The 15,381-nt window shown below is 45.5% G+C and overlaps 1 protein-coding gene across 4 annotated transcripts in view; it reads left to right on the plus strand.

Moving 5' to 3' along the window:
* Positions 1-15,381, plus strand: part of B3GAT1 (beta-1,3-glucuronyltransferase 1) — a 62,369-nt gene that overhangs the window by 40,774 nt on the left and 6,214 nt on the right. For all 4 annotated transcript variants that reach the window (XM_081172709.1, XM_081172711.1, XM_081172710.1 and 1 more), the window contains one exon: positions 5,352-5,860. In XM_081172709.1, the coding sequence (XP_081028835.1) occupies positions 5,352-5,860 (509 nt within the window). The remainder of the gene's footprint in view (positions 1-5,351; positions 5,861-15,381) is intronic.

Raw genomic sequence — 15,381 nt, forward strand, 5'->3', positions numbered from 1 at the left:
CACCCCCCATGGCTCATTCCCAGTTCTTCCATCATCACCCAGCTCATTTTCATCCTCGGGCAGCTCACAGTCACACAGCGTTCTTCCAAGCTTCTTGCAGGGTGGAAACGGTTTTGGAGTTTATATGGGTTGGTTTTACTTAGACTGTGTACATGCTTTCATTTATTCTGCATCCAGTGTGCGTGCACACACACACACCCGGAGGCAGCAATGCTTCTGAATGCCTGTTGCTCAAAACTGCAGGAGAGGAAGGTTTCTCTTGGGCTCAAATCCTGCTTGCCATTTTCCCACTGAGGATAGGATGCTGGACTAGGCAAGGCTCTTTTCATGTTCAGGAAGCAGTGTACACAAGATGTTAGCCTCCATCCACTAGGGCTCGATGATATATGTTTCCCACCTTGGTCAAGTCAAACAGGCAGTGGCTCTCTGGGCTCCTTTGCAGCCGTGTTGCCTGATCCTTTTACCTGGGAGATGCCAAGCATTGAGCCTGGTTCCTTCTGCAAGCAAAGTCCGAGCTCTTCCCCCGAGTTGTATTTCCTTCCCTGTTTATCTCTCTTGGCTTGCGGCCACAGAGATGAGGTTTATCTCCATGACTCTTGTCGAATCTTTCATTTTTAAAGCCCTCTAAACTCCTGGCCATCGCAGCATCTTGTGGGAGCAACAGGGCTTGTTTTGCATGCAGGAGGCGAAGGACAATATGTCACCTCCCTCAGTCAGGTAGAGAAACCTCACCTTACTTTAGCAGTGGTGATCCTGAAGTTCCCTCCACCACACTTAAGGGGTAGTTGAGACAGGACAGGACACAAGGCACACACAGACCTCTCCCCCAGCCAAGAGAAACAGATGGAGAGCTCAGGAAGAGCAGCCAGGATCCAGTGTGACCTGTGACAGGTTAAGGACTAGCATTCCTAAACTTCCCATGACTGGTAAGGATAAGGAAGCTGCCTTTTGTCAAGTCAGACCATTGATCCATGCAGCTCAGTGTTGTCTACACTGGCCGGCAGGGACTCTCCAGAGTTTCATGCAAGGAGTTTTCCCCAGCCCTACCTGGAAATGTCAGGAGTTGACCCTGGTACCTTCTGTGTACAACACACGTGAGCTAAGACCTCATCCCTGCCAGACGGCTTCTAAGCAGAAGCCAGGGGGGAGAATGAGACCATCTTTATTGGACACCTAAATAAACCACAACATTGGTGCTCAGTGAACATCCTTGAGGAAGATGTTCCTCCGAAAAGGCATCATCTCCAGGTACCACCCATCTAATTTCTGAAAGTGCAATGCATGGTATATACAGCTGCAGTAAATGATATCAGTGAAGGGTCAGGCTCATGTGGAAACAAGAAGTTGCCTTATGCCCAGCTTAAGCATTGGTCAACTGAGCTCAGCATTGTCTACACTGAGCAGCAGGGGAACTCCAGCATTTCAGAGAAGAGTCTTTCCCAGCTGTATTTGAAGATGCTCAGGACTGAACCCGGAACCTTGTGGTTGCCACTGAGCTACTGCTCTTTGACCTTTCCATAAAGTAGAATGCAATGACACAACCTTTGGTATATGTTTCATTCCTGGAAGTGTATTTTCTGCTAACTTTATATTTGGGTGTATTTCCTTTTTTTCCCATTAAAAAATATTTTTGTAAAAGCATTCTGGGAGGGTATAAGGTTGGAGAGAGGTATAAAAATGCTGATAACAAATAAATATAAATAATAAAATTTAGTTAGTGCTATTTAGCATGGCCACAGTTATGGAGCTCATTTATTTATTCTAGTTACAACACCTTTCTTCTAAGGAGTTCAGGGTGATGTATACATGGCTCTCCTCCTCCTCCTTTAATGATGGGAGTTAAGAATAAAGCAACATCTGATGGACTACAAGTTCTCCCCTGTCCTAAACTGATCATCCCTGAGGTCTAATAAGAATCAAGAAACAAAATCCTTACCAGGTTATCCAGGGTTTTAGTCCAATATACTCTGGATTATGCTGGGCTTTTGATGCGAACCACAATGCAAGCTCTAAAGGCTGATGTCAATTACTTTGGATCTCTCTCAAATGCATTTTTTTTGGGGGGGGGGTCATAAGCTAGAACAGGCTTCTCCAACTTCAGATATTTTGGACAGCAACTTCCATCAGCCCCAGGCAACAAGGCCAATGGTTGTGGATGATGGGAATTGGAGTCCAATATGGAGGGCATCACCGCAGTCACCTCTGCCATAGAAAATGGGCAGGCTTGTGTGGAAGCAGAATGGTTCTTGGCATACAAACTCAGAAGTAAGATGCAGCATTAAATGTGGGACTGTTCAGTCACAACCTTTGGGCAAATGCTATTAAATGGAGGTTGGGTGGCTTTAAAAAGAGGGTTAGAGAAATCCTTGGAAGAGAAGGCTGCTACTAGTTGTAAGAGCTATGAGCTACCTCCATAATCAGAGGCAATTTGCCTCTGACTTCTGTCACTGGGAATCACGAGCAGGGAGAGTGCTGTTGCACCCATGTCCTGTTTCCGGGCTTCCTACAGGCATTTACTTGGTCACCCTGAGAATAGGATGCTGGACTTAGATGGACCGTTGGTCTGACCCAGCAGTGCTCTTCTAAACAAATTTCTTCACATTTTGGATGAAGCTATGGACAAAGCATTTCACTACATTAGGATTAAAATGTGGTTGAGCTGCTGGTATGCTAACTGAAATGGCTCCATGAATCAGCTAGCCATTCCTGGAAAGAGCAAAAAACTGGTAAACAGACTGGTAGGGCAATTCTATTTCAGTCCATTATGAATAACCTTAAAGTATGGGGGAGTGGCCATGGCAGCTAATTTCTTGCAACCACAGGAGAGCATGTCCAATTGTACCTCGAGTAATTGCGAACAGAACAACTTATTATTATTATTATTCATTAGTGCGGCTGCAGTTGTATTCATTCAGTGCCATATGTGTACATGTACATTTCACAAGGGCGCAAACAGATGGGTGTCCACCCACAGGGAGCCTACACTCTAAAATAGACCATGCATTCTTATTCGTAACATCTTGCTAGGAAACATGAACTGCCACCATAATGTGTTGCCCAAGCATTGCTCTTTCAGGTGTCTTGCGGCTGATGTGCCTGGCAATAGCCCCTTCTAACTTCCACATCTGGATTAGGAACTTTGGAACATCTGGATTAGGAACTGTGGGGAAATCTCTCACAGGAACCCCAAATTGAAGAAGGCTCAGAGCCAGGGAATTGGCAGTAGGATGATGAGTGGTCAGAGGGAAAAGTGGTCGCAGACTGGCAGGAGGTGGTGTCGGAAGAGATAACAGGTTTTAGTGAGCAGGAAGAAGCTAAGGCAGAGAACAGTCCAGAACCAGGGGCAGGGGAGGAGAGGAGAGCAAATACAGATTGATAAAATACAGGCAAGATGACAGAAACTCAGATTGCTTGGGAAGGAACCAAGGGTGGAGACTTAGGTAGCTGTGGGCAGGTGGGAATCTTCAGTCCTTGCAACTGTCTCATAGAAGCAAACTCTGCCAGGAAGAGTGGCTGTGCTCACTAGGCCTGGCCTCCTGGGCTTGTCTTGTTTCTTTGAGTAAATAGTTAACTGAACTGAAGCCGGGTTATTGCTGACCTGTTCCTGGCATCCACCTCTGGCACCTACAGTAAGCACGCATGTCTCCAAGAACTGCAGTGTTCAGGTTTCCCTGGAGAAAAGGAAATAACTGTCCAACAATGGTGCAAACAGGGTTTTCAGGGCACTGTATGTGGATTGAGCCCTCTGCCCCAGCCACAATCCATTGACAAGAATGGGCAACCCCTGCTGATACAGCAGGTTCAACTGTAGCCCCTATTTAGTGATCCTGTTGTTCACTTGGTATAATCTGTAGTCTAGATACACCAAAAGAGAAGATGTTGCAGGAATCTAATGAGATTGTATGATGAGCATCCATAAACTGTCGGCAGTCACCACCGTGTTTTGGTATACGGTATATTGTTGCACACTCCTTGCTACCCCATTTACTGAGAAGTTCCAGACTAGTTTGGTTTCCTTTGGACAGAAGAGAGCACTTATGGTGACTGTGTAACATTTTGCTTTCATTTACAAAAAGGAAAGCAGGGCATAAGCAGAAACAAACAGGAGGTCCTCCAAGCTCCTACATTATTTCTTTTAAAAGAAACACTCAAGAGACTTCTCTAGAAGATCATCTGCTGCCATGGGTGAAACATCAACAGGCCATGGGTGAAACATCAACATCAAATGTGCTATTGGTCTCACAAAGTAATAATCAGCCAGTAGTCCTGAGGGTAGAGTCATTGTTTTGCCCAAATCTGGCTGGTTCCATTTGACTTCCCCACAGCTCTCTTGGACGCATTAGTTGACAATTGTATTCTTCCAAATGCTACATTCCCCCCCCCCCCCCGCTATTAAAATTAATGCCTAAACAAAATTCTAAACACTAGAATTTTGGTTCAGCATTTACATTTTAATGCAGACCTACCTAAGTCACCCCTTCTGAAACATCGCTTGAACCAAAACACATCTATCCTAGAAATTCACTTTTCTTCAAATGCTGTGATGCAGTTCCCCAACCAAAAAAAGGGGTACAAAAATGCATATGTTAGAGGGAAGTGTGCTTAAAAATGTAGATATCCATGAAAACAGCACACCAAATGTATACTCTCTCTATATATTGTATATGCACAGGAGATTGCTGACAAAAATGTGTAGATTAGGCAAAAATGTGTGTTAAAAATGTGTAGGTTCGGAGAAGCACACATTAAAATGCTGATGAATTATCACGAGGCCTTAAAAATACTGACCTGGAAATGTGGCTAACTGAATTTAAGATTGGGAAAGCAAGAAACTAAGAGAAACCAAAATTGATAAATTTGGGCCTGCATCCTGTGTTAGTTTCTTCATTTTCTATTTTCTTTCTTTTTTTAAAAAAAAAAAAGGTGAAAAAAATAGATGTTGATAATTATACAGTACCATCAATTTTCCAGAGTATAGGACTCTGTCCCAAGGAGCTTCCAGTCTAAAAGCCAGCATAGTGGGTATAAGAGAGGAATGAGAGGGCATGCAGGAGAAGACATGGCTGTTATGATTGCAGATTGGAAAATCCAGATTGTCTTGTTGCAGAGCTGTGTAGATCATAAAATCGTAGAGTTGGAAAGGAGCCAAAGCGTCATCTAGTCAACTTCCTGTAATGCAGATGTGTCTTGAGTTTGTACCCTCTCCATCCTTTCCTGCTAGTGTTCGGTCTCTGCTCCAGCCAATCCAAACTGAAAGAGTTTCTTGCTTCTGAGCAGCCTTCTCAGCTTTCTCCAGGGAGACTAACCAATTGTTCCTTCTCTGCCCTTCTCCTTCCCATGCTCCGCTGTAGAAGATGGTGGAGATGCCCGTCGCGACTTCGTCCAAGGCTCAGACTCCAAGGAGTACTGCCTGTCCGACCGCGACATCGTGGAGGTAGTTAGGACAGAGTATGTCTACACCCGACCACCTCCCTGGTCGGACGCCTTGCCCACCATCCATGTCGTCACACCCACCTACAGCCGGCCGGTCCAGAAGGCGGAGCTGACGCGGTTGGCCAACACTTTTTTGCACGTGATGAACTTGCACTGGATCCTAGTGGAGGACTCCCAGCGGAGGACCCCTCTCGTCACTCGGCTCCTGAGGGACACTGGGTTGAACTACACCCACCTCAACGTGGAAACCCCACGCAACTACAAGCTGAGGGGGGACATGAGGGACCCCCGCATCCCCCGGGGGACAATGCAGAGGAACCTGGCCCTACGGTGGCTGAGAGAGACCTTTAACAAAAACAACAGCCAGCCAGGGATTGTTTACTTTGCGGATGATGATAACACCTACAGCCTGGAACTCTTTGAGGAGGTAAGCTGCCAAGGGGTGGTCTTGCCTTCTGGGTTAGGTTGCCACTCCTGACCTTCAAAAGAGATGCCTCCATTATTGAGCTTAGTAGGCATCTCCACCAATGTGGTACAGAACGGATGGAAGGTGAGTGAGTACTGCAGCACTCCGTGTATGTTCAGAGACTTCAGTCAGTGCTGAATATGACAGCCCATGCTATTGTGTGTCTGTACATGTGTCCTTTTTGATGTTGGTTTTCTTTTCTTTTTAATAGTTTTTTTTATTAAATTTTCTAGTTTACATTTCAATATATTCATTTAGACAACCTTAAGTCAATGAATTCCCTTCTTCTCTTTCAGTGGTTCATTTTGCATACCGTACATCCCTGCATATTTTACATGAACTAAACCATTCAGTAAATCCATTGTTACACCATCAAACCTTATCTACACTGTTGAGTTTATTTTAATGCTACCAGTGTTTTTAAATGCACACAATTTTGAAAATTGTGTAGGAAAAAATGGTGTTGGTTTTCAAGGTGCTAGTTTTCACCTATCCTTTTTAAAAAATATATATAAATCTTTATTGAACATATTTCACAAATTTATACAACAATCTACTATATTACAGTTTGTATCCTATCCCATACTAGAAAAAAGAAAATTTAAAAATACAAAAAAATAGACTTTCGATTGTTCTCGAAGAAACTAGATCATACTTGTTATATCTTACACAGTATCTTACCATCAGAAAGTTCTTCCTAATGTTCGGTTGGAATCTCCTTTCTTGTAACGTGAATCCATTGTTTTGGGTCCTACCCTCTGGAGCAGAAAGAAAACAAGCTTGCTCCATCTTCTATGTGATAGCACTTTAGATATTTGAAAAGTGCTATCATATCTCCTCTCAGTCTCCTCTTCTCCAATCTAAACACACCCAGCTCCCTCAACAACTCATCATACGGCTTGCTTTCCAGAACCTCAGTCATCTTTGTCATCAGTTTTATTTGTTTCTTACATTATTTGCAAACACTGTTTCAGAGCTCAGTTGAACCCAAGTCTCCCACGTCCTAGTCAGTGGTGGCTGATGTCCATTGGGATTGGTGGGGTGGAAAGCATGGAGATGAGTGACAGGCAAACACCCACAAATTCCAGTTTTGCCCTCCTCCCTGTTGAGTTCTACGGTGGCAACACTGAGCCTGTATTCACAAAGCTGATTGTTTCATTTTCCTGAGGTTGCTCTCTTATTTTCTACACCACTGTTAAGCTTTCCACATGGCATAAAAGTCAGTTCTGGGAAAACTATGGAATATGGTGCATGTTTAGCACTCCTTTCTGTGTTTTCTGATTCCAGGAAGGGGGGCGGGGATCTGTTTGCAGGCCCCTTAACCCAGAAAATGGAGGGAGTAAAGTGACAAAATTGGGGGCCGTATGCTAGCATGCAGTTATTTCCCCGATGTGTTCATGGGGGAATCATGGGGGCATAGAAACAGGCATGTGCAGAAAGGATGGGGGAATAGTGACATGTTCCAATGTCTTTCACTGTGGTGTCAACCCAACACACGTACCAGTGTGAATGAAATTTAGTGTCATGTGCCTGCATATCGGTCAAAAAACCAAAGTCCCATAACACAACAGGTACTGCAGTTTGAAGGGAATGTTAGAAAACAGGACTGAAGCACTGGCATGATTAGGAAAACAACTAACGCAATATCCCCTACATCTGAATGTACCCGGAGACTATGGAGAAGGAATCTTTGGCAGGCAGTGCCAGCCCTGGACTAGCTGTAAGTAGGGGGGGAGGGCTAAGGGCAGACTGAGGTTGGTGAGGCCATACCCTATTCACCCTCGTTGGGACTACAACTCCCATCATCCCTAGCTAACAGGACCAGGAGTCAGGGATGATGGGAATTGTAGTCCCAAAGCATCTGGAGAGCCAAGTTTGGCCATGCCTGTCCTAGTCTGACTCTAACCACTACACCATGCTATATTTCTTACGAATAAGGCTGCCACCTCTCATACAGAAGAGGAACACAGCTTACTGGCATCTCCTAAATGATGCATACTCATTGACCGTAGCACTGAGGGCAAGGTTGCTGTTAAAAGAAAAAATATTCTGGGAGGTGAAACAGCAGCAGCAGCAGCACACACACACACCACACACACCCAAAAAATCTTGGCTCATCTGCATACTCACTCCTGCAGCGAAAGGGTATTAACTCTGATTCATTGCCGGCAGTGCGTAGGAGCTGTTAGAGAACAGAGAAATGACACACTGCTTCCCCCGAGGATTTACAAATGAAGTAATTTTCGACGACATCATAATGTTAATTAATTTAAACGCAGGCAAATTAAACATTGCCCATTGCCTAGGCATGGAGTCCAAGCTAAATAAAATTGGCAAAGACCAGCAGGCAAGCTGAAAATTGCAGGAGGGTATGAGAAAAAGGGAAAAAAAGAAACTGACTGATAGGTTTGTAACAGGCCAGGAACCAACCTTCAACTTAGCAACAGGAAATAGAACTGGGGTCTAGTTCACACAACCCAAACAAACAGGAGTTCCTTCAGGTTATTCCTGTGTGCAGGTCAAGCTGTCCTTGACCACATTCACACTGCACTTTCAATGCTCTATGATGTCACTTGAAACAGTCATGGCTTCTCCCAAAGAATTGTGGGAGCTGTAGTTTGTTAAGGGAGATGAGAGTTGAGAGGAGGCCCCTATTTGCCTCCCAGAGCTACAATTCTCAGAATACCCTATGAAGAGAGATGGGGCTTATGCTATGTCTAGAAAGCACCGATCTGAGCAGTTTTCTCCTTGTCTCGCACTTTCTAGGCACAGATCTGAGCATTTCTCCCCTTGTCTCACTCCTTTCCAAGGGAAAGCCCACTCTTTAGTGATAGATCAGAACAAATGGCAATCCAGGGAACATCAAAATTGCTGTTTGCTATGATTGAGCTCTAAAGAGCGGTTTTCCCTGGGGGAAATTAGCGGCACAAAAGGAAGTGTGGAAAGGTATTGCACCTGTCCTGTATAATAGAGGATTGTCCCGTATTTCAATGTGAAATGCTACATCCTGTATTGATACAGTTTTGTCCTGTATTTCAGGTCTTCTCTCTGTGTGTCACTGTCTCTCTCTCCCTGTGAAGTTAGGGATCCTCTCCAAACACCTGTGTGTGAAAGGTCATATTATTTCAGCTCTAGATAGCCAAGCACAGACAAATTTACAAATTCATGTGTAGGTGTAGGTGTAGGTGTAGGTGTGACAAATTCCAGAGGGGTCACCCTGTTAGGCTGCAATAGATTGTAATGGATTGTTTTGAAGTCACTTCAGCACCAGATGAAAAAATATATATCACACACCCACACACCCAAATCACTCCACCCTGTCCTGTATTTTGCCAAAACAAAGGTGGCAACCCTAAGTATGGATAAGCCCACTCTGGGCTCCTGTTCCCATCAGCCCCAGCCAGCATGACTAATGGTCAGGGATGGCAGGAGATGTAGTCCAGTATCATCTGAATGGCACCAGTTTGAAGGGGAACCCAGAGTACATTCCACAAGCCCACCTCTGCCGAACACCAACTGTCAGTGGTTCTCTAGGGGTCTTTGACCACCTTAGCTGGAGGTGCTGGGGACTTAGCCTGAGACCTGCTGCATGAAAAATATGCCCTCTCCTGCTGGTCTGTAGTCATTACCAACTCTGTTGATATGCTTCCTTGTTCATTAGCTATAAAAGTACCTAAAGTTGCTAAGCACTGTAAAAAATAAATAAAACAGAAATAGTCTAAGCCTTGACCCGAGGCTTATAAGCGAAAGGAAAGGCATTGGCACATTGGAAAGGAAAGGAGAGTTTTGGAGAACCAGTTTCAGGAAGCTATCAACTTATTTTGATAGCTTATTCATCCAGATTTTCTGCAATGGAGGCTGCATGCACACTGCACATGTAAAGCACATGGCTTCCCACAAAGGATGCTGGGAGCTGTCAGGTTACCCTCCCTTCACCAGCTCTGAAGTAAATCCAACTTTCAGTCTGGGCAGCTTCGGTAAAGGGGTATGCAGAAGCAGGAGGGCATCACCATATCCTTTGCAACAGGCATCAGAATATCTTGGGGCTGGCCTTGCAGCCTCCCCAACCAGCCTTTTTTGTGCCTTCCTAAGAGGAAGGAATGTTGCATCCTGATATAGTTCACCATCTCATTCCTGTCTCAGGTCACATCTGCACCAGGTCTCATTTACAGCACTCTGATACTATGTGAATAGGCATTATAGTACCTTGGTTCTCGAACAGCTTAGTTATCAAACAAATCGGCTCCCAAATGCCGCAAACCCAGAAGTAAATGTTCCGGTTTGTGAACCTTTTTCGGAAGCCAAATGTCCAACGTGACTTCCGATTGAGTGCAGGAAGCTCATGCAGCCAATTGCAAACCACACTTTGGGTTTTGAACAGTTGCGGGAGTCGAACAGACTCCCGGAACAGATTAAGTTTGACAACCAAGGTACCACTGTAAAGGTAAAGGTACCCCTAACCGTTAGGTCCAGTTGCAGACGACTCTGGGGTTGCGGCACTCATCTCGCTCTATAGGCCGAGGGAGCCAGTGTTTGTCCGCAGACAGCTTCCAGGTCATGTTGCCAGCATGACTAAGCTGCTTCTGGCAAACCAGAGCAGCACAAGGAAACACCATTTACCTTCCCACCAGAGCGGTACCTATTTATCTACTTCCACTTGACGTGCTTTCGAACTGCTAGGTGGGCAGGAGCTGGGATGAACAACGGGAGCTCACCCTGTCACGGGGATTCGAAACGCTGACCTTCCAATCGGCAAGCACTAGGCTCTGTGGTTTAGACCACAGTGCCACCTGCGTCCCTATACCACTGTACTTCCCCTCAAAGAATCTTGGGAACTGCAGCTTTCTAAGAGTGCTGGGAATCATACCTCTGTGAGAGGAGGTCTCCCAACCACTCTCAGCACCCTTAGCAAAGGACTAACATAGTCCCAGAATTATTTAGGGAAAATAATTATTCGCACCATTTCTGTACCACTTAAAATAATCTATCTCTAAGCGGTGTAGAGAAAACAAAAGCAACAGCAGACAACTTAAACAACAAGTATTTCAAAAAAAAATACACATTAATGCAAAATTTACTAATAAACATAAACCAATATCAATTCTGTCGCCTTTGGACACACCCTCCTGGCCCCACCCATCCACTCTGGCTCTCACTCAGGGTCCAAACAAACTCTCGGTTCCCCTGTAAATATCTCACAAAGCGAAGGGTTGCTGCTGACATCACCCTAGTCCAGGCCCAGGCAAACTTGGCCCTCCAGATGTTTTGGGACTACAACTCCTATCATCCCTGACCACTGGTCCTGTTAGCTATGGATGATGGGGGTTGTAGTCCCCAAACATCTGAAGGTCCAAGTTTGCCTATGCCTGCCCTAGTCTCTCTAGGCTTGCTTTCTATGGGCAAGCCCAAGGCAGATGGTGTTCCTTCAGGCTGCCACAGCAATGTCTCATTCAGCAGCCAGCTGCTCTCTCCACATCCAGTTCCAGGTACAGTAAGTTTGGTGAGTTTCTCAAGGGGATCCAAGGATAGAAAAAGGACATCCCTCTTTCTCCAGCCTCTGCCCCCCTTCTATTCTAGCTATAATTGTGTGGCATGGATGCTACAACTCTCTCATTCTTCTCCATTGTTTTCTCTCTGGTGAGCATTTTTATTTGGTGATTTCTTCTGCCCCCACATTCCTTTCTGCACCCACTGCCTGTCAAGAACCTTGAGGCTGCTGTCTGTGGGCTTGGGGCATCCATCAGGGCAAGTTTGCTGATGTTGCTAAATTGTCCAGGGTCATTTGAGCAATAAGAGATTGCGTAGAGCTCTAACAGGACCTCTCCGAAAGGAGGGAATAGGCATTAACATGGCAAATGCAGTGTAAAGCGATGCATATCGGCATAAAAATTCTTAATTCCACATATATGTTCACTGGGTCTGAACTGTCAATGACTGAACAGGAGCAAGACCTTGTGGTCATAGCAGATAGCTTGATGAAGATGTCGCACCAGTGTGCAATGGCCATGGGGGGGGGGGGGATTCCATGATAGGGATCATTAGGAATGAATTGAAAATAAAGCTGCCAATAGAAAAAATGTCATTATACAAATCTATGGCGCGACCGCATTTGGAATACTGTGTGTAGTTCTGGTTGCCTCACATTGAAAAGGTTATTGTAGAGTTGGAAAAGCTTCAGGAAAGGGCAATTTCAATGATTGAGGGGGTGGAGAGATGCTCCTATGAGGAAAGGCTTCAGCATTTGGGACTTTTGAGAAAAGGCAGGTAAAACATGACATGACAGAAGTGTATACAATTATGCACGACACAGAGAAAGTGAACAGAGAAAGGTTTATCCCCATCTCTCATAACACTAGAATTTGTGAGCATCCATTGAAGCTGCATCTAGGAAGATTCAGGACATATAAAAGAAAGCAGTTCTTCATGCAGTGCATAGTTAAACTATGGAACTCACATCCACAGGAAGCAGGGATGGTCACGAACATGCATGACTTTAAAAGAGGATTGAACAGATTCATGGAAGATGGGGCTATCCGTGTCTACTAGCCATGATACCTACGTTCTGCCTCCACAGTCATAGGCAGTGGTGCTTCTGAACTACACAAGGCGAAAGTGCTCATGTCCTGCTTGAGGGTTCCCCATGAAACAGTGCTGGTTGGCCACTGTGAGAACAGGATGCTGCACTAGATAGGCCACTGGCTCTTCCCGTGTTCTTGTGCTTAAAGTGAGGCCCATCCATCTTACCAGGTTTCACATATTGCTCGCTCAGAGGTGGGCACTGTGAAATAATAGGATAAGGCGATACTTGCCCATGTGGCATCAGGAGATGTTGCACCAGGCAGCACAGCTGGTGTGGCTTCTGCCTCCTCCTCTTTTGCCAGCACCGCAGGTGTACTTCTGGAAGCCAGCTTCCCAAGGTGCCATGACAAAAGGAGGAAGAAGAATGGCAGGGTCAAGTTAAGCTTTGGTCCTGCGCTCTGGTGTGAGCCAACTGACTGGTGCGACCAGAGCACGGGAGCCAAAATGGGATCAGAATGGATTGGGATCAGAAGCCGGGGTGGCTTCGGACCACCTGGGCTGTCCCACTTAAAATGGGACACTTAGAGGGCATGGACTTGTGAAAAGGATCTAGGAGTCTTGGTTGACCACAAACTTGACATGAGCCAACAGTGTGACGCGGCAGCTAAAAAAGCCAATGCAATTCTGGGCCTCATCAATAGGAGTATAGCATCTAGATCAAGGGAAGTAATAGTGCCACTGTATTCTGCTCTGGTCAGACCTCACCTGGAGTACTGTGTCCAGTTCTGGGCACCACAATTCAAGAAGGACACTGACAAACTGGAACGTGTCCAGAGGAGGGCAACCAAAATGGTCAAAGGCCTGGAAACGATGCCTTATGAGGAACGGCTAAGGGAGCTGGGCATGTTCAGCCTGGAGAAGAGGAGGTTAAGGGGTGATATGATAGCCATGTTCAAATATATAAAAGGATGTCACATAGAGGAGGGAGATAGGTTGTTTTCTGCTGCTCCAGAGAAGCGGACACGGAGCAATGGAGCCAAACTACAAGAAAGAAGATTCCACCTAAACATTAGGAAGAACTTCCTGACAGTAAGAGCTGTTCGACAGTGGAATTTGCTGCCAAGGAGTGTGGTGGAGTCTCCTACTTTGGAGGTCTTTAAGCAGAGGCTTGACAACCATATGTCAGGAGTGCTCTGATGGTGTTTCCTGCTTGGCAGGGGGTTGGACTCGATGGCCCTTGTGGTCTCTTCCAACTCTATGATTCTATGATTCTATGATTCTATGACTTTATGCAGGCAAATCATGCCTTCTGTCATAGAGCTTTGACCCTTCTTCCCCTTTCACGAGCCTGTTGTTTCACTGGTCAAATAGTAGAGGGCACCAGGTGATCCACAGGCACAGGCTACAGTGTGGAATGGCAGGCCTGGTGGTAGAGTGGAGTGGAAACACAAAGGGAGCATAGCTCTGGGACTTGTACAGAGCAGGGGCTATGATGTCATCATCAGGTGCTTCAGGCTACCTAATAATAATAATATTATAATAATTTATTATTTATAGCCCGCCCATCTGGCTGGGCTTCCCCAGCCACTCTGGGCAGCTTCCAACAAAATATTAAAATACAGTAATGCATCAAACATTAAAAGCTTCCCTAAACCTACCACCACCTTCCTTGCTACAGCAAACGAATGAGCCAACAATGGAGTTTCCAGCTTTGTTTGTGATGGATTAGCATAACCGAGGAAGTCAGAGAATGAGGAAGAGAATCAAGCAGAGACTGGACCCATCTTTCCTTTCCTTCATTGCCACCCCTGCGCCATGCTAGCTCTCTAAACAGCAACACATCTATGCAATATTGTTTGCATTCTTAATTAAAAGCTAACAGTTGCATCCCAGTTGGCTGAAGATCTTTTGCTGGGGCTGAGTGTGTTTTACAAGGCGAACAGTCAACATCAGGCACCTGTGAGTTCAAAGATTTCTCCCAAGAACACACAGGATTGCAACCATGCTGCTCCTAATATTTTGCACTTTTTGTTCTCTAGCGTTTGTGCAAGTGCTTCCTATATTTTTGGACCCTCCTTGGGGCAGAGGCTATGGGGACAGTCATGATAAGCTCTTGCACGTCTAGATTCACCAATTATTCATTTGAAAGACCAACCCTAGATTTCTTTGTCTATCTTCAGTCTTTTGGGGTTTTTACTATTGTTTATCCAGCACTTTATAATTTATCTAGCACCATCTGTACCCATGATGCTCACAGCAGCATAAACAACGCATATGTCCTTTCTCCAGGGACTTTGTCATCTAATTTTAGACAGTCTTGGTGGATGGGGGTGAGGGTGGGTGTAGACAAAAGAAGTGAGGTGTGTATGCAAAAAAAGAGAAAAGATCAAAGAAAAGTAAAATCAGTTTCATTTACTTAGCTTTTGTTTCAGTAGGGGAACAAGTACTAAAAATGTATGACTTTATGATGCACTGAGAGTAAGATGACAAGAGTCCTGGGGTGGTAGAGCAGACGGTGCCGCAGATCAGATGTACCATCCCTAAATGCTCATTTTGCACTAAAAAAAACCCCCAACCTTCTATGTAGACTGTAGGACAGCAAGAAGCTAGGACAGAGCAACTTGTTACTTGCAGGGAATTGGTGTTTGTGTTTACCTAAAGGTCACAGGGACACAGGTGGCGCTAGGGATGTGGGTGGCGCTGTGGGTTAAACCACAGAGCCTAGTACTTGCCGATCAGAAGGTTGCCGGTTTGAATCCCCGCAATGGGGTGAGCTCTCGTTGCTCGGTCCCTGCTCCTGCCAACCTAGCAGTTCGAAAGCATGTTGAGTGCAAGTAGATAAATAGGTACCGCTTCGGCGGGAAGGTAAACGGCACTGCTCTGGTTCGCCAGAGGTGGCTTAGTCATGCTGGCCACATGACTCGGAAGCTGTACGCCAGCTCCCTCGGCCAATAAAGCAAGAT

Source organism: Podarcis bocagei (assembly GCF_964188305.1).
Source record: "Podarcis bocagei genome assembly, chromosome: 15".
NCBI classification, from domain to species: Eukaryota; Metazoa; Chordata; class Lepidosauria; order Squamata; family Lacertidae; genus Podarcis; species Podarcis bocagei.